We start from the raw sequence: 21,958 nt of genomic DNA on the forward strand, positions 1-21,958 counted from the left end.
TGAGCTTTTGTGTTTGTTTGTTTGAAAATGTAGTTAGTTTTTCCACTTCTTAAAACGAGTTCCATTTTTATAATATTTCTTTATAAAATCAACAATGTCAAAATTCACGTTCATTAAAGTGAATTTCTTAACATTTCTAGGTCAATTAATAAATTAACAGAGGTTTATTGTTGTTGAAAGGAGACGGTTTATGATTAGATCTCTGTAGGTAGGCTATAATAGGGCTATTATACCCAAGCTATTTTTCTCAATGAAGAATAGAAAGTTGACATTAACCATAGCTAAAATTATTTTGACTTCATCTGATGATGATGAGGATGTATGCAACCGAATAAGAAGTGGACATGGGACGGGCATAAACAGGAAGTTTGAACAATATTTTGTGTATATTTGTGTATCCAGTTACATGTACTGAAATCATAACCGGAAACTAAATGAAGTTCGTTCATTTAGTCAGTAATTAAGCCCTTTACCGATAAGATGTTGGGGAAAAAAAATCTCAACTGTAATAGTCTTAATAACAGAATTTCCGTATTTAAATAATCGTATCATGTACGGCTGTACTGCCTACTGTTCGGGCTCTCCTGCACACAGACGTTGTAGCGACTGAACCGGATTAAACTACAAGTACCACCTACCACCATACCTATTTCTGGGTGCCAGGTTGCTTTGGGTTGGAAGGAAAAACTGCATTTCAGGCTCCGCGCCTTCACCGGCTTCTACGTCTCGTATCTGGCAACGTCTGCAGAGCCCACTCTCACTGCTGTCGTCACGAGGTCAGGTAGAAGGAGCGAAGATGGCGACTGCCTACGAAAGATACAATTTGTAAGTAATCTTCGTTTAGAGTAGTTAACGGTGTTTTTCCTCACAGCCTTGCTGCTCCCAGCTCCGTTTAAAGCCAGACAAGATGTGCGGCTTTTTTTCCGTGAGGTAAAGCAGCAGCTGGAGCTCACCGGTAGTGTTGGGGTAGATGACACAGCGGCTGAAGTTTGCTGCCAGGCTCGGCTGGTGGAACAGGAACCAGCCAAGTTTCACTCCACTCTCATTCATTATGAATAATATAGCTTGGTTTCATTATGTAGACCTAGCAAGAGGCTGTATGGCTAAGTCGGAGTGCGCTGACGAGCGGCTTTGATATTCCCTGTGTGAGCAGGGCGGCAGAAAGTTCATTCACCCAGCTAGCACCAAAGGCTTCTTCGGGGGTTTGTCCTGTTTTATCGGGATACAGTGGGAGCTCTGCTCCGGGGTGGCAGCTCTTTTACGCGTTTCTTTGAAATGCGTGTATATTTACTCTGTTACTAACGTATCTCACTCAGGTGTAATTGAACCAAACACTGAAATACGGTGACATTTGTGGCAGCTGACAGCTCAGCCTCGACACACCCTTGTTCATACGCTTCACGGAAAGTGCGAATTACCCAGCCCTACCGGTCTTTCCTACCCCGGTAGCGTGTTTCGTTTCTTTAACGTTTTCACTGTGCATGTAATAAAACACACCTCTGTTTGCATTAGATGTGCCAAGTTTTTAATATGGAATCACTAAGTGAAGCAGTATTAATTTCCCTCTGGGATCAGTTAAGTTATTCTTATTCTTAAGTGTGTACTATTAGATGTATTTTGGAATTAGAGCACTGTGCTTGCAAAACGGGCAGTTCACAGATGAGTGATTGTACAAAATGTGACGAAACAATACACACTGTTGATCTTAGCATTAATCTTTATCCTGCCTATGACTGAAATCCCTTAAAGTGAGGTAGGAAAGGTTAATGTGAGTATTTGCATACCTCCAAGTTACAAGTGTCAGAGCTGTAACTGCCTCACTCACTGACTGATGTTCAACACTGATGCTTCCTCCTTCTGCACTGCTTCATTTGAATATTTTATTAAAGCACAAAAATTAAGACTTTTTTTTTTTTTTTAATGAGAAAAAGCGTGATTTGTGGTAAACGGACAGTTCAGGCCTCAGAGTACTGCTTTGTCTCAGTGTAGCACAAGCCTGTTTAGTGGGGTCTAGATTATGAAGGGGCAACAATAGAGTGGCTGTGCCACTGCAGCAGCTGAGTGTTTCACTACAACCCTGAGCTTCAAATGTGACTGTGGCTGAACAAGAGGTTGCGTATTTCTGCTTGAACCAGTCTAAAGCTGTGTGTTATCACATTTTATCACTGGCAAATTCTAAATTAATAAAAAAAAGATCTGTTTGCTTGGTGTTTGTTTTTGCTAATTTAAGTCAGTCCGTCTTCATTATTTTTATTTTTTTGGCATTTTTCCCCCGCATTTATGAATTTGAAACTTGGGTGGGGGTCCCCTAACCTGAGCTACACTGGTGCATTTTGATGTGCATGGTACACATCACAGTCCAATTGAAAGCATTTCACTGCTGAGAAGGTTTTAGCTTTAGTGTAAAAGGTACAGTTTTTACTTCCATCAGGTGAGATGGACTTCAGTGTTGAAGTCAGGGATCAGGATCAAGTACAAAGCAGTGCATTCAAAGCCAGCAGAGGTTCAGGCTTCTTTCAGGCTTATTCCAAAAATTGTACACCTGTTCACCCTGACCAGTAAAAAGGTTGTTTGAAAGCTCCTTCCCTGGTTGATCCACTCCATGTCAGCAGGGTGGGGTTGGAACATGCACCCTGGAGTTAAACAATAGTCTGTGTCTGTTTTCGGTATTTTCCACCATGGGAAACATGCTCCGAGTCCCAGCTTGTGACCTGATCACACAGATTTGTGTGTGTGTGTGTGTGTGTGTGTGTGTGTGTGTCACTGTGCCTTAGATTTTAGGTGTAGTGAGGGTGTAGTTCTCAAGGACTGCAGATGAAACATGTCCCAGCTTGTGTGACACATTTGCCCGTTAACGGTAAACAGTGTAGATTCTCACCATGGGACCTTTTTTGTGTTCTCCTAATATTTGCAGTCTGTCAGATTACAAAACATATCTGCTTATGGCAGTATTAAGTGACCCTGAATAGTGTAACAGTCCTGGGTATCCTGTGTTTAAACAAAGGCCTGTCAGAGATGAAATGGCCTGCTCTGTCAGAAGTAAATCCTATTAAGAACCAATAACAAAGCAGACCAGTATCCAAAAACAGTTTGAATAAACAGTTAGTGAAGTCTGCATCGATTACTCAAAAAATTTGGCCTGTGGTCTTTGTTTGTGTTTCATTTATAGGCAAAAATGATGTGACTAATTTACTAACAGAAGCAGTTACTTTTTCATGGTTTTTATCAATATCCTGAGTAATTACACTCAGTTCAAGTGAGGAAAAAAAAAATGTACTTGAAAATGTATTTTTTTTATTCATTTATTTATCTACTCCTCTTAAAGCTGCCTGGAATCAGGTGTTTCAAAGCAAAGATGAGAGCAATGAGACCGGAGAGGTGCCCATCTTTCTAAATGACATCATAAATAGTCTAGGCACTGACAGAGACAGCCCTTCAAGAAATGCGTAAAGGCCTAAATTCATAGTATTCACCAAGATATTTTTCTATAAATATTGATTTCACACTGTGAAATCAATATTTACATTTTTAGATATTTGTTATCAACACTGGTGTATCAAAAGCCCTGTACTTCTGAGCCATCACAATGATGTCATCCTTGTTGTATCATGTTAGCTTTTTGTAGCAATTGACCTTTTGTTTAGGAGCACGACGGCTGGAACTAAAGACTGCGGTCTTATCAGTTACTCGGCCAGCGTGTTTGTTATCCTGTAGTTTGAGGAGGTCCATCGCAGGACCATCACAAAAACAAGCCTCAGATCTTTGCAGAGTCAAAGATGATTTCAGCCACGTTGTTTTGTCTTTGTTTTTTCAGTCAACAGTTCAGAAACACTTTCACTGGTTTTTGATTGTAGGATTGGTTGAATAATCAATATGATCAGCTGTAAGAGTTCATGTCATTCAACTAATTGACATTATTTGTTGCACCTGACAAAACACCTCCTGCTATAATTTTAGCTCTGAATGAAACATTGAACTTTTCTCCCTTGTTTTCCTCTCCCAGGCACACGACCCCTGAGAAGTTCTTCATTGAGGCCTGCGATGAGGGTGCTGATGCTGTGCTGGCAATTGACAGGGTTTCAAATGAGATGACCCTCACAGGTAGAATGCCTTTGAAGGAGAAGTACTGTGCATGACCTAAAGACCAGATAGTTGAAGCTGTTTTTGAGACACACAGTACATGCTCATGTCTAAGCGGTACTTTTTTTTTTTTTTTTTAACAATCTCAGACTATGTGAGAATAAAAATCTAGGTAATCTTATGCAGTATGTTTTGAGATTTCCAGTTACACTGTGGAGAAAGTGGTGTAGTGGCAGAGCTACTACACAAAAACTCCCCACAAGGCTCGATGCGTAAAAGTCTGGACACCAAAACTCGCAGTGGAACCGTTCACAGCCGAGTGTGAAGCGGCTGCATGAGAATTAGCACCTCTAAGTCTGAGGCCGTGGTCCTCAGCCGGAAAAGGGTGGAGTGCCCACTCCAGCTCAGGGATGAGTTGCTGCCCCACGTGGAGGAGTTTAAGTATGGAGGGAGGCATTATGCTCCTAAGTTGGCCTGTTCTGGTTCCTAAATTCAAACCAGTAATCAGTTCCAAACAGTGGTGGAATAAAAGTATAACGGCATAATGCACATTAACCCAGGAGAATACATTTAAGAGTTTTGAAGAACTGAAGAAGGAATTCAGTTTAGAAAGTAACCATTTTTCAGATTTTTACAGATTAGAGATTACTACCAAAAAAAAGGTGATGAGAGAATTATCTCAAGAAGGAAATGCAGTGATGCGTGTTTTGATTGAAGCAACAGACAGCAGATGAAACCAGATTAGAAAAAAGAAATAAGCAGAAATAGCCGAGGAAGATTGACATTCTGTATGGGTGACACAGCATACATGAACAAGCTCAAGGAAATGGTGAGAATTTGACTGGAAAAATCAGATTCTTTCATGCTGCAGAAAGTCGTAGGATTTAGCAAACAGAGTGCTTAAATAAGCATTTTAATTCAAGTTCATGTATTTTTACATCAACACTCGAGTGAGCGCTGGATGCTGCTGTCCGTTTCTAAGGTGACAGCTGCACACTGGAGGTCTGAAACTTTAAACTGGAGACATTTAAACATTAAAGGTTAATCTTGCTTCGTAGTACACCCCTCAGGACTCGTATGAGTTTTATTCTAATCGCTACAAAATGTTTACCTGTTAGTTACCTGTGGGTTAGCCACGGGTTATCAGGTATTTCTTGCAAATTAGGCTTTGATCTCACTGATTTCCTAACTGGCATTTCTTGAAATTGAAACCAGCTGACGGTTAAATCTGGGTTTGCAAATATGACCAAGGACGTAGTGGACATGAGTAAAGTGTGACACAATCTCTTTGATTTTTGGGGTGCCGTTGAATTTAGCCCTCTGGGAGTTAATCATTTTCATTTCCGACAAACGATATTTCATCCTTTTTGTTCCTAACATGTTACACAGTCCGTATTGGTATAGATATCAACATGATTTTTCTTTTTTCCCTTTAAGATCTGATGTGTTTTCAAAGTGTTGCTCTAATTTTTTTCAAGCAGTGTAGAAAGTAATGTGTTACTGGCTTTCATTTCTTTAACCTTTGCTTCTCTTTCAGGTAAAAAGGATGTTCCTCCCTCTGCGGTTACCAGGCCTATATGTGGCATCATGGGAACTATCCGCCTGGTGGCAGGTAAGTAGCACTGAAATTCATCATCGCGTTGTAATTGCTGTGCTGAGTTTGTCTTTGAACCTGCAAAGTAAAAAAACCTAAGACTGCCTGTTTCCACCGCAGGGATGTACCTCATTGTCATCACCAGGAAGAGAAATGTTGGCAGCCTTCTGGGCCACGCTGTGTGGAAGGCTGTGGACTTTGATGTGATTTCCTATAAGAAGACAGTGCTGCATCTGTCTGAGATTCAGGTCAGTAAGAATGCTCTTTAAAATTTCCAGTTGATTCTGGTTTCTCATCTGCATTTGTAGCGTGTCAAGAGAAAGAAACCTCGGGAAGAGTAACCAAGAGGGAATTTATCTTTGATTATAGGCACACATGAAATGAATGGATGTATAAGAAAAAGATCAGCACGATCAGAATTATGAATATTATCAATCCATGTACACTATGTACAGCATTTTTCATGTTTATGTTTAACTTAAAATTTGTAGTGTTTTAAAAAATTTGTTGCATTATAATTCTTATGTAAGTTCAGACCTCAAGTCATTTTAAAATGGAGCATGATGGATACTGCATCCAAATGCCAAATCTCTTCAGTTTGATTAGGTTTGTGTCAGGATAGGAAGAAATGTGTGTGAGTTGCAGGTCTTTAACACCGTACTAAAGCTGCTAGAATTCAGAAGTTATTGGACTTCACTCGTTTTGGGATTTCCGCTTTAGTTCATGCGCAGAAGCGCTCACACACAGCTCAGAGTACAGTGAGAGTTGCCATTTAGATCTCAAGATGTTTTCCCAGGCTGAGTAACGGAACATGTGGCCTGCATGTAAAAAATCATCCTCCCTCCATCATAAACTCGTCTTGATTCCCAAGTATAATCAGAAATGGCCTTGACCAGAATATTATCAACAAATTTACAGCAAGTTAAAAAAAAAAGTCACATTTAATTGGACAGCTGTGTAAGGAAGTGAAATGGAAGCAGGCTGTGATGCAGAAATAGTTTTGCTTTAGAATTGGAACAAAATATTAATGTATTACTGAAATTATTACATTAAAATACAACACAGTCAGTGCTAAAGAAGTTACATTATAACAAATCTTCAAGGAATTTTTCTTCTTTTTCTTGTTGTCTGTGCATTTCTTTACTAGCTCAGATTTTTGGCAGCCAAATGAGGATTGTGTGATGCTGCCAGTAATACTGATGGACAGGAGACTAAAGGAGACCTCATGTTTCAGGATCAGTGGTTATTCACTGTGCTGTCTGATTTCAGTGAAGTAGGCATTAATCTGTTGCTGTTGATATAGTCTACTAATTTTTAAAAGCAGTCTTGCTTTGAAACTACATAAATGGTGCTAAACACTGTACATACGGTGTAGAACTAGCATCAGGAACAGACAGTAAAACTTTACTTACAGATTATTAAGGACAATCACTGGAACACGAAGGTAACAGCAGATCGAGAGAGTAAACAATCAAAATAGAGAGCTGCAATGTCAGGCTTTGCTCTTTGTGCTAACAGACCCAGGTGCTAGTTCCTAGCAATTCAGGAAGACAGGACTCTAGGGCACTGGGTGTGTGTGTGTGTGTGTGTGTGTGTGTGTGTGTGTGTGTGTGTGTGTGTGTGTGTGTGTGTGTGTGTGTGTGTGTGTGTGTGTGTGTGTGTGTTTAAAAAGAGAATTTGTGAGTGTGCAGCACTCTGCAAAATGTACTGTCATGAGTTTTCCTGACAATTGAAAGTGTGTTTTCTTTCCTCCAGTCTCAGGAGAATAAGACCTTCCTAACTATGCTTAACAATGTGCTGACTACGGACGGCTTCTACTTCTGCACTGACTTCGACCTGACACACACACTGCAGCGGCTGGCCAACACCAGCCCTGACTTCCAGGAGATGAGTCTGCTAGAGAGGGTGAAATGTCTAATAGCATTTTAGAAGCTTATACTTTATGTGCTGACCTACTAAATGCAAATGCAGACAAAGACTTTGTGTATGTGGAGCTTCATGAGTATGAATACAATATGACCCACATACTCTGGCTTTCACATTCACTAGATCTCAGTCATTATGAAATGTAGAAATGCCTTTTGGATGAATTGTTTTCCATGCCTTGTATGAGACATGGAGAATGAATGCCAAGGTGGAGTGAGTGAGGTTTTACCTTTCCGGTCTATAGGAGCAAAGAAAAAAACAAAAAACAAGGAGTTGGGCCATGAAATTTGGTCTATGTGTTCTTTACTTTGCAAAGATGTGCAACACAATATTCATATTCCTGGATGTTTAGTACCCTTTGTACACTTTGGCTGTATTTATCTGAACTTGAGTGTCCACGTACTTGTGTGCTTGCTTGACAGTGTCGAGGCATGCTCCCAGTGAGACAGACCAGGGAATCCTTGTGCTCCTGTACAGTCTGAGATGCAGCCTGGTTGTATAAGATGGACCAAAGCATAATGTCCCAGAGGTGTTCTATTAGATTTAGGTCAGGAACTACCTGCATACTCTAGCTACATGAGGTGGGGCATTGCCCTGCACCAGGAGAAATCCAGGACCCACTGCACCAGCATAGGGTCTGACAATGGATCCAAGGATTTCATCCCAACACCTAATGGCTGTCAGGGTGCTGTTGCCTAGCCTGTAGAGTTCTGTGCCTCCCCAGACCATCACTGACTCACCACCAAACTGGTCATGCTGAACAATGTTACAGCAGTGGTTCTCAAATCCAGGCCTCGTGGCCCAGTGTCCTGCAGGTTTTAGATGTTTCCCTGATCCAACACACCAGAATCAAATGGCTGAATTATCTTCTCAGTATGCAGTCACGTTCTCCAGAGTCCTGCTAATGACTTTGACTCAGGTGTGTTGAAGCAGAGACACATCTAAAACTTGCAGGACACCGGGTCACGAGGCCTGGATTTGAGAACCATTGTGTTACAGGAAGCATAACATTCTCCATGGCTTCGCCAGAGTCGCTCACTTCTGTCACATGTTCAGAGGGAACCTGCTCTCATCTGTGAAAAGCACAGGGCACCATTCTGTGGCAAATGCCACTCGGGCTCCATGGTGTCCGGCAGTGAGCACAGTGCCCACGAGAGGTCATCAGGCTCTTAGGCCGCCCTCATGAAGTCTGTTTCTGATAGTTTGATCAGAGACGTTCACACCAGTGGCTGCTGAAGGTCATTTTGTAGGGCTTTGGCAGCATTCATCCTGCTCCTCCTTGCACGAGCCAATAGTGCTCCTACTGATGGGTTAAGGACCTTTTACAGTCCTGTTCAGCTCTCCTAGAGTAACTGCAGTGTCTCCTGGAATCTGCTCCATGTTCTTGAGACTATGCTGGGAGACACAGCAAACCTTCTAGCAATAACACGTATTGATGTGCCATCCTGGGGGAGTTAAAACCTTTTTTAGGGTCCAGGTATCACCTCATGCTACCAGTAGTGACACTGACCCTAGCCAAATGCAAAACTAGTGAAAAAACAGTGAGAAAAAACTTGAGTGTCCTCCACCTTTAAAACCATTCCTGTTTTGGGGGTCGTCTCATCGTTGCCCCTCTAGTGAACCTGTTGTTAATTTCATTAACACCAAAGCAGCTGAAACTGATTAACATCAGGTTCTTAAACAGCTTGAACATAATTTGATTTCAATGTCTTGTCAAATGATTTTGCTTCTGTATTGAATTATGTGTTGATGTCTCACACAGTTGCTTGTGGTTTTCAGGCAGATCAGAGGTTTGTGTGGAACGGGAACCTCCTGAGAGAACTGGCTGGGCAGCCCGAGGTAACGCATCTGACTGTGGAACTGTGGCTTAGTTACACTAATGAAGGTTTTTATACTTACTGTGTTCACCTTCACTATTTCTCCATAGCTTCATAGGTTCGCACTTCCTGTAATCCATGGATGTATCCTTTGCAGTGAATGTGAAGATTTTGTAATGGACCATCTTATTTTGTCTACACCACACTTAAGATAAGATCCTAAGCACAGCCTTTTCTTTGATCCTCCCGGTTCAGTCATTGTCATGAAACCATGTCGTATAAATGGGAAGATCTTTGAGTGGATCCTCATATCGAGGAGAAGCTGCTTCCGGGCTGGCGTCAGATACTACGTTAGAGGTAAAACCCTCAAAGCATGGCACTGAGGTATTGTCTTTATTAAACTGCACCAGGTAGCGTGTTACTATATTGTGGCTGATGAAGAGCAAAAATCAGCTGACAGCTAGCGCCTTTTCTTAAGGAGGACATATTCTCCTAATTTTCACACTTTATTCTTTGACTGCATTAGAGTAGCTTTGCACAGCTAGTTCAAACTAATCCTTCTTTGTTTTATATTGAGCTTTGGTGCGGCCCTGAAATGAGCTGTTTGGCTGGTCCTTACAAATGACAGATCACAGGTTTATACTGCAGGTGGCATCACACAGATCCAGGAGCAAAAATAATGTCAGAAACCTTTGAGCAGTCTAAAGGTTGAGCTTTTGACTGCTGACTAGGGTTTAATCCCGGGATCCGGGATTCCCGGGAAATGCGATCAGAACCATATCCCGTTTCCCGGGAAACGTTAGACGGGAAACCGGGAAAAAAGTCGCGCGCGTCGATTTGACTTTCAGAAAGAAAAGAAAGCTTCAGAATGTTAAATTTAAGGAAATATTGAGAGAAGGGTTCGTTTAATGCGAAAAGCATTACTCTTCATTTCAGGCACGTTCAGCCTCCGTTTAAGGCTTCAGCCTTCATCTCAAGCGTTTTAATAGAGGTATTACACAGTTGTGCTTTTTTCCTCTTTAATTTGTTGAAATCGTAGGCAATGTGTTTACCCTAAGGTATTTTGTATTATATAATTTTATATTATTATATATTGTTATATTGCAGTATATAGCCTATAAAATATGCCTGCCCTGAACAATAAAGAAATATCTGTTTAACTTCGAGTGTTTCTTTTCCTCGTTTGCAGCCGCTTACTAACAATCATGAATTAGGATACGGGCCTAATGTGTGAAGAAATTATCATGAAATAGATTGCTTTAACATATTTCGCTTTTAAAATGGAGTTGAGTAAAATGTATATTTTTTAGGCTATAAGGATTGGCCAGTTTTTCAATAGACGATTCACAGCGAACCTACTTTAACCCTCAGACACGGTGTTATAAATTTGCTGTTGCCAGAATGGCAATGACCAAGTCGTAGTGCATTACTCAAGGCCCTGTGTTATGCCATATTATAGTGTAGTACGGTAGTTAACTTTTCAATGACTATTACAGCGTTCCACTGGTGGAGATATAGCGCAACAGATGTCGCCACGACAGCGTGGCTGAGCCTTTATCAATGCTGTGGAGATGAACCGTATTGTTTTGCACCAGCAGTTGTAAAATATCTTGGTATAATTCCATGTACAATGGAGGAATATTCGAATTATATTTGTTAAGGGAGTGTTGAGGAACGATACAACACCGCATAGCTCGAGCACTCGAATGCTGAGATGTAGGTTTTATTGCGTTAATCAAGCCGACGTTGCCCCCTACTGGGCATAACAGGACATAGCTGGAAAGCTACCTCTACAATATCACAATAGGTTAAGGCCGACACAGGCTACAGAAGGCCTAATTAAAATAAAAAAATAAATAAACTTTTTCCCGGGATTCCCGGGAAATGGCTCGTCATTTCCCGGGATTTGATTCATGTCATTTTCGGGAAAAATATTAAACCCTACTGCTGACCTTTATTATGTGAAAGTTTTGCCTTGTTTAATGTGATCAATCACCAATGTAACAGCATATAAGATGATAAGGAAAAGCGTTATAGGTCACCTTTAGACAGTGTAGAGTTTAATCTTCCTGTCTCGTATTGTCAGTATCATCTTGCTCTGTTCTCAAGTACCAGACCTCACTACTAACTCCTGGCACTGCTGACTACTCATGTTGTCTCCACAGGCATTGACTCTGAAGGCCATGCTGCTAACTTTGTGGAAACTGAGCAGATAGTTTTGTATGAGGGAGCAAAGGCTTCATTTGTACAGGCAAGTTTAAGAGCCTATCATATTGTAGTTGTTTTTATTATCTGAATCATGGATCATTTTATATCTTATATCATTATAGTTGGCTTTCTGTGTAGCTTTTAGTTTATATTTATTTAAGTTTTAGGGGTGTAATTTTTTTTTTTTTTTAATGACAGCCCTTCCCCCTGTTTTTAATCTCCAGACACGAGGCTCAATGCCCTTTTACTGGAGTCAGAGGCCCAACCTCAGATACAAACCTAAACCTATAATCAGCAAAGCCACAAGTCATGTAAGCTAATCTGTCTGCACATCTACTTATTCGTGTGTGTGTGTGTGTGTGTGTGTGTGTGTGTGTGTGTGTGTGTGTGTGTGTGTGTGTGTGTGTGTGTGTGTGTGTGTGTGTTTTTTTTTTAATCATGGAAAAACCTGATGCTAATGTCTTGCAAACTTTGTATAGATGGACGGCTTCCAGAGGCATTTTGACTCTCAGCTCCTTATCTATGGGAAGCAAACTATTCTGAACCTAGTGAGGACTCCTTCTTTTCCTGTTCAGTTAATGGTAAATATAAGCACTTGCAAGATCCATCTTACCAATGTGTCGCTTCTTTTTCTTTTTCTGTTCAGGTAAATCAGAAGGGCTCAGAGAAGCCCCTGGAGCAGGCCTTTGCCAAGATGGTGTCTGGCATGAATAATGATATGCTAAAGTAAGTGTCACTCTATTCTGTTTGTTTTTCTCCTCTGCGTTGAGTAGTTACGGTATCATTCAGTGTGTTAACATTAACTTAAATAACCAGATTGCACAGTAATCATAGAACAAGTTTAAAGGCTGTTGTACAGTTGTAAGGAAAGATTATTGGGAAGTGGTCTTCCAAAGTATTCTAGTCTTCATTTCGGTGTCCTATACAGACAAATGCAATCTAATTAATCACAAACAGTTGCATTTATGTCTATGATATGCTGAGGGTTAACGAAATTAACAACAGGTGCACTGGAGGGACAACAGTGAGACAACCCCTAAAACAGGAATGCTTTTGCAGGTGGAGGTCACTCACATTTTTCCCCTCCTCGTTTTTTCTGAATGTTTTTTCACTAGTTCTGCATTTGGCTAGGGTCAGAGTCACTGCTGGTAGCATGAGGCGATACCTGGACCCTACAGAGGTTACACAGGTAGTCCAACTCCTCCAGGATGGCACATCAATATGTGCAGTTGCCAAAAGGTTTGCTGTGGCTCCCAGCACAGTTTCAAGAGCATGGAGGAGATTCCAGGAAACAGACAGTTACTCTAGGAGAGCTGGACAGGACCGTAAAAGGTCCTTAACCCATCAGTAGGAGCACTATTGGCTCGTGCAAGGAGGAGCAGGATGAATGCTGCCAGAGCTGCAAAATGACCTCCAGGGGCACCAGGGTAGCTCAGTGGATGAGCAGGCGACCACGTATGCCACGTGGCGGTGCAGACGGCGCAGGTTCCTGACCTGTCGCCATTTACTGCGTGTTTTGCCCCATCTCTCTCCTCCCACTTTCCTGGCTTGTCTCTGCATGTCTCTGACCAAACAATCAGAAACAGACTTCATGAGGGTGGCCACAGAATACCAGAATTGGCAGGTTCACCACTGGCACCCTGTGCTCTTCACAGATGAGTGCAGGTTCACTCTGAGCACGTGACAGATGTGAAAGGGTCTGGAGGAGCTGTGGAGAACGTTATGCTGCCTGTAACATTGTTCAGTATGACCAGTTTGTTGGTGGGTCAGTGATGGACTGGGGAGGCACATCCATGGAGGGAGGCACAGACCTCTACAGGCTGGGCAACGGCACCCTGACTGCCATTAAGTGTTGGGATGAAATCCTTGGACCCATTGTCAGACTACGCTGGTGCAGTGGGTCCTGGATTCCTCCTGGTGCACGACCATACCTTTACTCAACTCTTTTCACTCGGTGTTCATACACTACTCTGCATTTAATCATTAGTTATTATTCATTTCTGGCTCTCTTCCACAGTGTTTTTTTTTTGTGCTGCTGCCCCTCCCTGATCCTGGTTCTGTTGGAGGTTTCTTCCTGTTAAAAGGGAGTTTTTCCTTCCCACTGTTGCCAAGTGCTTGTTCGTAGGGGGTCGTTTTGATAGTTTTTTTTTTTGTTTTGTTTTTCTGTATTAGTATAAGCTCATAACAATTTAAAGCACCTTGAGGTGACTGTTGTCATTTGGTGCTATAAATAAAATTGAATTAAAGTGTATCCCCCTGGACACAATCCATCATCTCACTGGGATCATTCCCCGATGTTGTCAGGCACGCATACAAGCATGTGGGGGCCATACAAACTACTAAGTACTAGTTTAAGTTGTTGCAGTGAAATTTCTGCAAAATGGACTAGCCTGCTGCATCCTTTTTTTTTTTTTCACTTTGATTTTCAGAGTCTTTGAATTCAGCCCTCTGTAGGTTGATCATTTTCATTTCCATCAAATGATGTGGCATCCTTTTGTTCCTAACACGTTACCCAGTCCATATCAGTATAGATATCAGCATGATTTTTCTTTTTTCTCATTGAGATCTGATGTGTTTTCAGAGTATTCCTTTAATTTATTTTGAGCAGTGTAATGGTACTACAGACCTTTCCAGTGAATGATTGACAAGCTTTCAAAAATGGTACAATTGTTTTGTTTGTTTGTTTTTAACAGCCGGCTGTCCAATCAAAATTGTTGATCATCTCCTACTTAATCTAACTAGAATTTGTATGACCGTGTGACATTCTCCTCTCTCTAGATACATAGCCTTCGACTTCCACAAAGAGTGCAGCCACATGAGGTGGGACCGTCTTCAGATCCTAGTGGATTCTGTCGCTGAGACACAAGATGAATATGGGTAATGGAACTAGAAGCTGTTGTTTTTTCTTTTTCTTTTTCTAATGTCTAACTGTTTACTGTGAAGAAGTATTCAGACTGCTCTTTGTCTGCAGCTATTTCATGGTGAACTCAGAGGGAAAGACGATGGCCCAGCAGAAGGGAGTGTTCCGCAGTAACTGCATGGACTGCCTGGACAGGACCAACGTCATCCAGAGCCTGCTCGCTCGACGCTCGCTGCAGACCCAGCTTCAGGTATTTTAACTTTACAACTGCCAATTTGGAGCAGTAAAGCAATCATACAGTGCTTTTATGGTGTAGGGTTTCATGCTTTAGTCATGTGCTGCAGACAGTGCTGCATTAGTGATTGGAGTTTGCTCATTTGTCCCGTAATGCTTTAACCATACTGAACAAAGAGAGGTCAACAAACATTGAGTTTTTGCTGTATATATTTTAAATGATGTACCCAGTTAGCTAGACAAAACTTATTTTATCAATGATTTGAATATTTTGGAAAGACACAGCTTAGAGAATGTGAGATCCTTTTTAGAAGTCTGAATGTTATTGATGAGTACAGGTGCTCTTCCACAGAGGATCGGGGTTTTGAATGTGGGTCAGCGCATTGAAGAGCAGGCTGAGTTTGAAAAGATCTACAAGAACGGTAACACACTCTGTTTGCCCAACTGCATGTGTTGTGAGATTGGTAGAAAGTGTAGCTTCAGAGTGTGGCCTCATTTTGTTTGTGTGTGCTCTCTAACCAGCATGGGCTGACAATGCCAATGCATGCGCTGTACAGTATGCAGGAACTGGAGCCTTAAAAACAGACTTCACAAGGTACCGTACAGTAACATCCTCTACCACACTGCCACACTGACTAACATGTACTCAACCCTTGGCAATACTACTATAATGACTGCTGTTTAATCTGAGTTTATCTCTGTCAGGACTGGGAAGAGGACCAGGTGGGGGCTGCTAATGGATGGCTGGAACTCGATGATTCGCTATTACAAAAACAACTTCTCTGATGGATTCAGACAGGTATGACAACTGTTACACACTTTGTCACTTAAGAAATAAGTAGGGTATCAGAACAATTCACTGTTTTAGTCTTGATGCCCAATTCTGAGAAAGTTTGCAAAAGGTATGACTAATTATTATGTTAGAGGCCAGACATATAGTTTATTGGCATGCTTTAACTTACTGAAAAATTTGTGTGTCAAGTTGCCTTCTTGGGGTGGCTATAGGTCAGGAGGTAGAGCAGGTCATCTACTACTTGGAAGGTTGGTAGTTTAATCCCTGGCTGCTCCAGTCTGTATGTCCAAGTATGACATAAATATGAATATGAATGGGTGAAAGAAGACATGTTGTATAAAGTGCTTCGCTTGTATAAGAACCAGTCCATTTACCATTCTACATTTGAGTCCACATAAAGCTCTCAGCCATAAAAAGTGGACTTGTGTTGCTGGGCAGACCACAGCTACATCTCACAGGCTAAAAATGATTGAGAACCTTCGGTGTGATGCATGCTGAACAAAAATTTGCAAATGGGGGGGGTATGCTTCTGAGCCTTGCTTTGACCTGTGTGAGTGAAAGTGCCACTCTGTCATTGGTTTCAGGATTCCATCGACCTGTTCCTGGGTAACTTTGCTGTCGATGACTCAGATGGACCCACTCCGCTTCGTGTGCAAAAGGACTGGAAGTTCCTCACAGTCAGTACTATCAGTACTGTTTTCTGTTGTCACCAGCAGCAGAGATTGTGACTAATCATTTGATTAATCTTTCTTTTTTTTCCAGCTGCCCATCATCATGCTGGTGGCATTTTCCATGTGCATTGTCTGTCTTCTCATGGCTGGTAAGTGCATCTACTGATATTTTATTCTCTTTAGTTTGGTTCAAACCAGTACTGCCCAATTCTTTCCAATTCATTCATTCTTTGCCAATTCATTCATAATGTTTTATTCAGTATGCTGGGAAATGAGTGAGCCCAAAAACCCATCAGGAAAGTATTTACTGAGGTCAGGGAAGCGCGCCATTTTCCCACCAAAGTCTTTTTGTAACCACAGAGCGGCTGTGGCTCAGGTGGTAGAGTGGTTTTAAGTATCCTTGGGCAAGATACTGAAGAATTTGTCTGAATGTTAGGTATACACGCTACATGAAAGTGTGTGATTGGATGACTGTTACAGTAAGATTACATGGGTGTACTAGACTATATTTATTTCAAGGCTTTAGTAACATTATTTAGCATATTTAGATTAATATAAAGATATTAGATGTATTAAATTGGATTGGTAAACGGACGGGCACTTAGATAGTGCTCTTCTACTCTATTTGAGCACTCGAAGCACTTTCTTTCTACAACACTTACTACAAGCTTTTTTACATTAACACTCTGATGGATGCACTGGGGGCATCTTGGGGTTTGGTATTGGATACTTTGTTATGCAGACTAGTGGAATTGGAGATCGAACCACCAACCTTCAGATTGGTAGTCTACCTCCTCAGCCACAGCTGGCCCATGGTTGCAAAAAGACTTCTGCGGGGAAAAAGGCGTTCTCCCCGGACCTCAGTAAACACTTTCCTGATGAGGTTATGAACTCTGTCACTCATTGTCAATCACAAGTCCTTAGCCAATGAGCTGAGGACAGCAGTATTATGCTGGTGGCACAGTCACAATCAGATCCGCCCTCTGCTCCTCACACCTGGTTTCAAAGCACCAAGATGGCAACAATGAAAACACTCATCTTGTGGCATCAAACTGATACTTCACTAACCAGTGGGTGATGTCACAGTAGCTACATCCATCTTTTATACGGTCTTTAGTTTCATCAGAGACTCCTACAGTCTTTAAATAGTCTGAAACCTGAGTTAAAAGGACCAAAACACCTATGGCTGCAATGGGAAAGAAGCACAACCAGAGCAGTGAAACATGTAATGCAGCATGCAGAAATGAGCTGTGATGATGTAACATGCAGGTGTCTGATTGCCCAGTTCTTATAATATTGACTTTATACCAGGTTCCAAAGGCTGACCTACATTAGAGCCAGTCATCTTGGTTGTTTAAGTATTCATATCAAATGTGCCCCATTTTGAATAAACGGCTGTGAACCTAACAAAGTTCCACTGTAAGCATAACCATGCTGAGCTGTGCTGGTGTGTTCCTGTTTCGTGTGTCAGTACTTTGGTAGCTTAAACTCCAATCTCTTTGAAGTTTAGTTAATTCCTGTCTTTTTGTTATGTCAGCCTGAATTTAGTGGTTGCTTTCAACTGTCCCAGCTGTTGAGTTGCTGCTGACCAAACCTTTTCCTGTTGCTACAGCTTCAATTGCAGACTTTGTGTCGCTGTTGTTCAGTAAAAGTTGTCTGCAAACTAAACTTCAAGAGCTATTTTTTAGGGTTCCAGTACGTTCATACCTTAAACAGTAAATTCTTTAATATAATTGGTAATTACACTGCTTTGGAAATTATATATTTCAGTCTGTATTGAGTGTGTCAGTCTGTCTGTGCTTCGTTGCGCCCTCCTTTCGCTTTGTTTTTTGTCTTTTTCTATATTGTACTAATTCCATCATCTTTTAAAGGAGAGCTTATGATTTGTCAGTTAAAACTGATGAGAAAGGGAATTAAGTCAGTAGTTGATAGTATTGCTAATATTTGTTGCCATTTAATATTCTGTGCTTTAAATTTGTTATGCAAAACATTTTAGGGAAAGAATCCAATGCATGCATGCATGCATGCATGGGTCAAAATGTCAGTCCACATCTGCTCCATTAGCCGTATGGGAGGGGGACAGCTGGAAAATAAAGTTCCAGATAATATGTGCTGTTTGCTACTTTGTAAAGCTGTATAAATGACTGCTATGTACCTTCCAGGTGACACGTGGACAGAGACCCTGGCTTACGTGATGTTCTGGGGAGCTGCAAGTGCAATCACAGCCACTATCATCCTGTTTAATGGCCAAGACTTTGTGGACGCCCCTAAGTTGGTTCACAAGGAGAAGATGGACTAAGTGTGTGCTTGTTTATGTGAGGAATAGCTGGGTCTGGCGGGCTCATATACCTCATCATCTTCACCATCTCCTTCCACAGGTCTGGAATCTGGGTTGATCTGCTGCCTCCATATTGCCCTCTAAAATTTCTCATCCAAAAGAGTCTTTATCTCTGTGCAACAAATTTTTACCTTCTTCAGTTGTGCTGCACACACTCCTTATCACAGTTTACATTTAATTACTTATTGTCCTCGGGCTCTATTTGAGGTTGGTTTCACTAGTTTAGTTTTGTTGATGTTGGTTGTCCATTTCCAAAAAACACAAAACAAAAAACAATCATTCCCTGCACTACACCCCCCCCCCCCCCCATTCCCCCACTATGCATTATTTTTACTGTCCTGTCTGTACTCACCTTTTAGTTAAGCCTTCAACAGTTACACCCAAAGCTGTGGCGATGAAACATGCACATATTAAAAGCTATGTTGTATTTCGATGAAAAGTGTGGACTCCGGGAGTTTTAAACATAATGAGCCTTAGCTGTTTATTAATGATGTAAATATGTGGCCGATCTGTATGGAGTGAACAATATGTCTTCCTGTGAAGCTATCAATGGCTGTTTTATCAATGGCTTTCTTTATGATCTTCTGTTCTTCATAGAAGCACAAAATGTGTGGCTACATACTGATCTAGCCCTTAGTATTAAAAGTTCAGTGTTCCACAGCACAGCCTGACTTGTGATTTGCTCCGCAGTTCCGATTTCAAGCTGTATATGGTTAAGAATGTGGAGCTCATCTTGTCACATCTCTGAGCAAGTTACAGATGACAAATTAAAAGAATCACCACAGAACAATACGCTACAATATACTGCTGAACATCTTTTTGGAACTGCATCATCATTTGGTTGATGGTCTAATTGTTCAAAAAAACCAACTACAACAAAGTGTTCATTTTGAGTTTTCAGTGCCTGCTGTTAAGACCATTCAGTCACATTTTTATTTTCCTGTAAGCATTTGGTTTTCCTCTGAATAGCCCCCACGACCCTGACAAGGGTAAGCGGAAGAGAGTGGATGGATGGATGGATGGATGGCATTCATTACATCAGTGAGTTACTAGGAGCACTTGTAACAATATTATGTCTGAAATGCACCGATCAGAGGATATGTTAGTGGTTTCCTGTGGTGTCTGGCTTCCTGACACTGGCAGCAGATCTTTAGAGTCCAGCAGAGTTTCATGGCTCAGGTTTACTTTGATCATCAAACTGGAGGCCGTCATCACCTCGGGCTCTTTGTCATATTATAAGCTGTTTCTGAGCAGTTTTGCAGTGTGGCGGATCGCATTTTCTTGCTGGTGAAGGCCACTGCCAGGCATGACCTTTGTCTTCAGGTATATTTTGTTGGGTCGTGCAGGTCAAAGTAGTATCTAAATGAATGCCAGGAACCAAAGTTTCTGCCAGAACATTATATTGTAACAAGTGATCGGTGTTTGACATTTCACCTGCCAGTGGTTTCAGGTTGACATGTAGCCACATGTCTGGAACAAGCCAATGAGGAATTTGATGATTTTAACCACCTTAAAGCTGCTTTAGGGAAACCAGACTGGGAGAAGTATTTGTTAAAGGGCTGAAGTATCAGTTATGAGCAGCTACAGACTCTGGAGGGTTCCATAAACTGCTGCACATCCATATGTAATGTTTTCAGTTTTGTTCAGTTTTTTTTGTTACTTGAGAGGTTGTGGCTTGTTTCTTTTGCAGTCTGGAAGATGATATGTGCAGTTTCTCAATTTCAGTTACCACCCTGCTAATTGTCATGTTCCATTTCTTTTGAGAATTAGCATATGGGCCTTAAGGATAAGGGTATAGTGGTCATCTAAACCATCAAATGGCCCCTGTGGCTTTATGACACTTTCTTTTTTTATTTTTTTTTTTGGGTGGGGCTAAACAACACCTTCCCCATTGTTCCCCAAAAGAGACAGGACCCCTTACCCTACCCCCAGCTACCACATTAGTGTAAGGGGGAACTGGGATCTGGCTGTCAAAATAATATCTTTTTTGCACCAGATGATAACTCAGTGTGATAAATGTCAGGTAAATGACAGGTAAACATTTTATTAATGCCTTCTTTATCCAATATGAGACACAGGATTGTACCTTGTGTGTACAAGATCCTAGAGTCCTCATTTCTTGCGGAGTTGCCAGTAAGCTACAGTAACCAGTCCAGCTCATTTCCTTTCACCAGCTTATACAGTTGTGGAATCTGTCTCCTGAACACAGTGACTTACAGTGTCTGTATATTTTGAGAAGGAGATCCCCATCAGCAGAAATAACTGTTTAGTGTCATTTGTGGGAGTAAGTGGTGGGTTTAGCTGTACAGTAAGCAGCTCCCTTTCTTTTCTGTAACCGTGTACTGCTGCAGGCTTAAAGCTGTCTGAAGGTTCCACCTTTTCTTATTTTTTTTTCTTCTTTCCAACAGTGGAGCCAGTGACATGTTACTGTAACACAAGCTCCTGCTCAGCAAAAGTGCACTATTGGATGTGTGGGGTATAATATGACTCTCAAACCTCATTGTATTGCAACAATACATTATTTTCATGTGGAAGCAGGGCCTCAGCTCTGAGCTCGGTGAGGTCATACTTGTTTGGGTTTTATGTTTTTTTTTTTTTGTTTTGGTTTCTAGACACATGTGACAAACATAATTCAGAAACATTTGTCATAAAGAAAGAATACAAAATAGAAAACATAATAAATAAAGCATTTTTATTAACATCTCTTTGAGATGCAGACATGTATGTTCTTTCCAAACATAGAAAACAATGTCATAACTGTGCAGTACAGCTGATGTTGGTGTTTTATGTCTGAATGTTGCTGATAATTGTCACATATTAGGAACACTGGGGTTGTATAGCTATAAACAAGATTCTACATGTCTCATCTGTTCAGAATATTTAGTTTTTTGTGTGTGGTAGAACATGTCAATGATTTTATGCTTCTTCAGCACTCTCCTTCCAGAACCAGACTTTATCTTTGTTAATAAACTGAACACACATGTTATGGCACCATTGTGCTTTTGGACTGATTTTTTTTCTTTTTTTTTTTTATATAGAGCAGTGAACATTAGACATGATGGGGGGGCTGCAACAATGGGCCTTGGGTCAGAGTTGAACTGTGCATTTAGCCTTGTGGCATGTGGTTCCCTGCTCAGCCTGTGAACATTAATAGTTAACATCAGATCTGTTTCTTTTCAGGCATTTTGTAGCAGTCTTATTACTGAGGGTTATATAGGAACACGGGCTACAACTGATAAACATCTGCTTTTTAGTATTCAGTGTTTGTTAAAAGTGAACAACTTTATGGTTAATTAGAAGTTGCAGTTTATGTTGGTGGTGCTTCAACCATTTAGCACCTTCGCTGCTATCAGTGGTGTGCACAAAATATTGAAAGTGACTCCGAGCGAGGGGGAAAAAAACAGTTAATCAGCAGCCTCTAAAAAGGTCATACATTT

At 41.2% G+C, this 21,958-nt stretch overlaps 1 protein-coding gene across 1 annotated transcript; it reads left to right on the plus strand.

Annotated features, from left to right (window-relative positions):
• Window positions 1-731: 731 nt before the first annotated feature.
• Window positions 732-21,510, plus strand: sacm1la (SAC1 like phosphatidylinositide phosphatase a). Its single transcript, XM_030741942.1, has 20 exons — window positions 732-825; window positions 4,004-4,101; window positions 5,618-5,692; window positions 5,795-5,922; window positions 7,430-7,579; window positions 9,380-9,439; window positions 9,528-9,561; window positions 9,673-9,774; window positions 11,583-11,668; window positions 11,850-11,936; window positions 12,105-12,173; window positions 12,272-12,351; window positions 14,404-14,502; window positions 14,597-14,735; window positions 15,072-15,141; window positions 15,242-15,314; window positions 15,425-15,518; window positions 16,097-16,189; window positions 16,275-16,332; window positions 18,346-21,510. Exons 1-20 carry the CDS (start codon window positions 797-799, stop codon window positions 18,480-18,482), a joined length of 1,761 nt encoding a protein of 586 aa, XP_030597802.1. The 5' UTR covers window positions 732-796; the 3' UTR covers window positions 18,483-21,510.
• The last annotated feature ends 448 nt before the right edge of the window (window positions 21,511-21,958 follow it).

The sequence above is a fragment of the Archocentrus centrarchus genome, chromosome 11 (genome assembly GCF_007364275.1).
Source record: "Archocentrus centrarchus isolate MPI-CPG fArcCen1 chromosome 11, fArcCen1, whole genome shotgun sequence".
NCBI classification, from domain to species: Eukaryota; Metazoa; Chordata; class Actinopteri; order Cichliformes; family Cichlidae; genus Archocentrus; species Archocentrus centrarchus.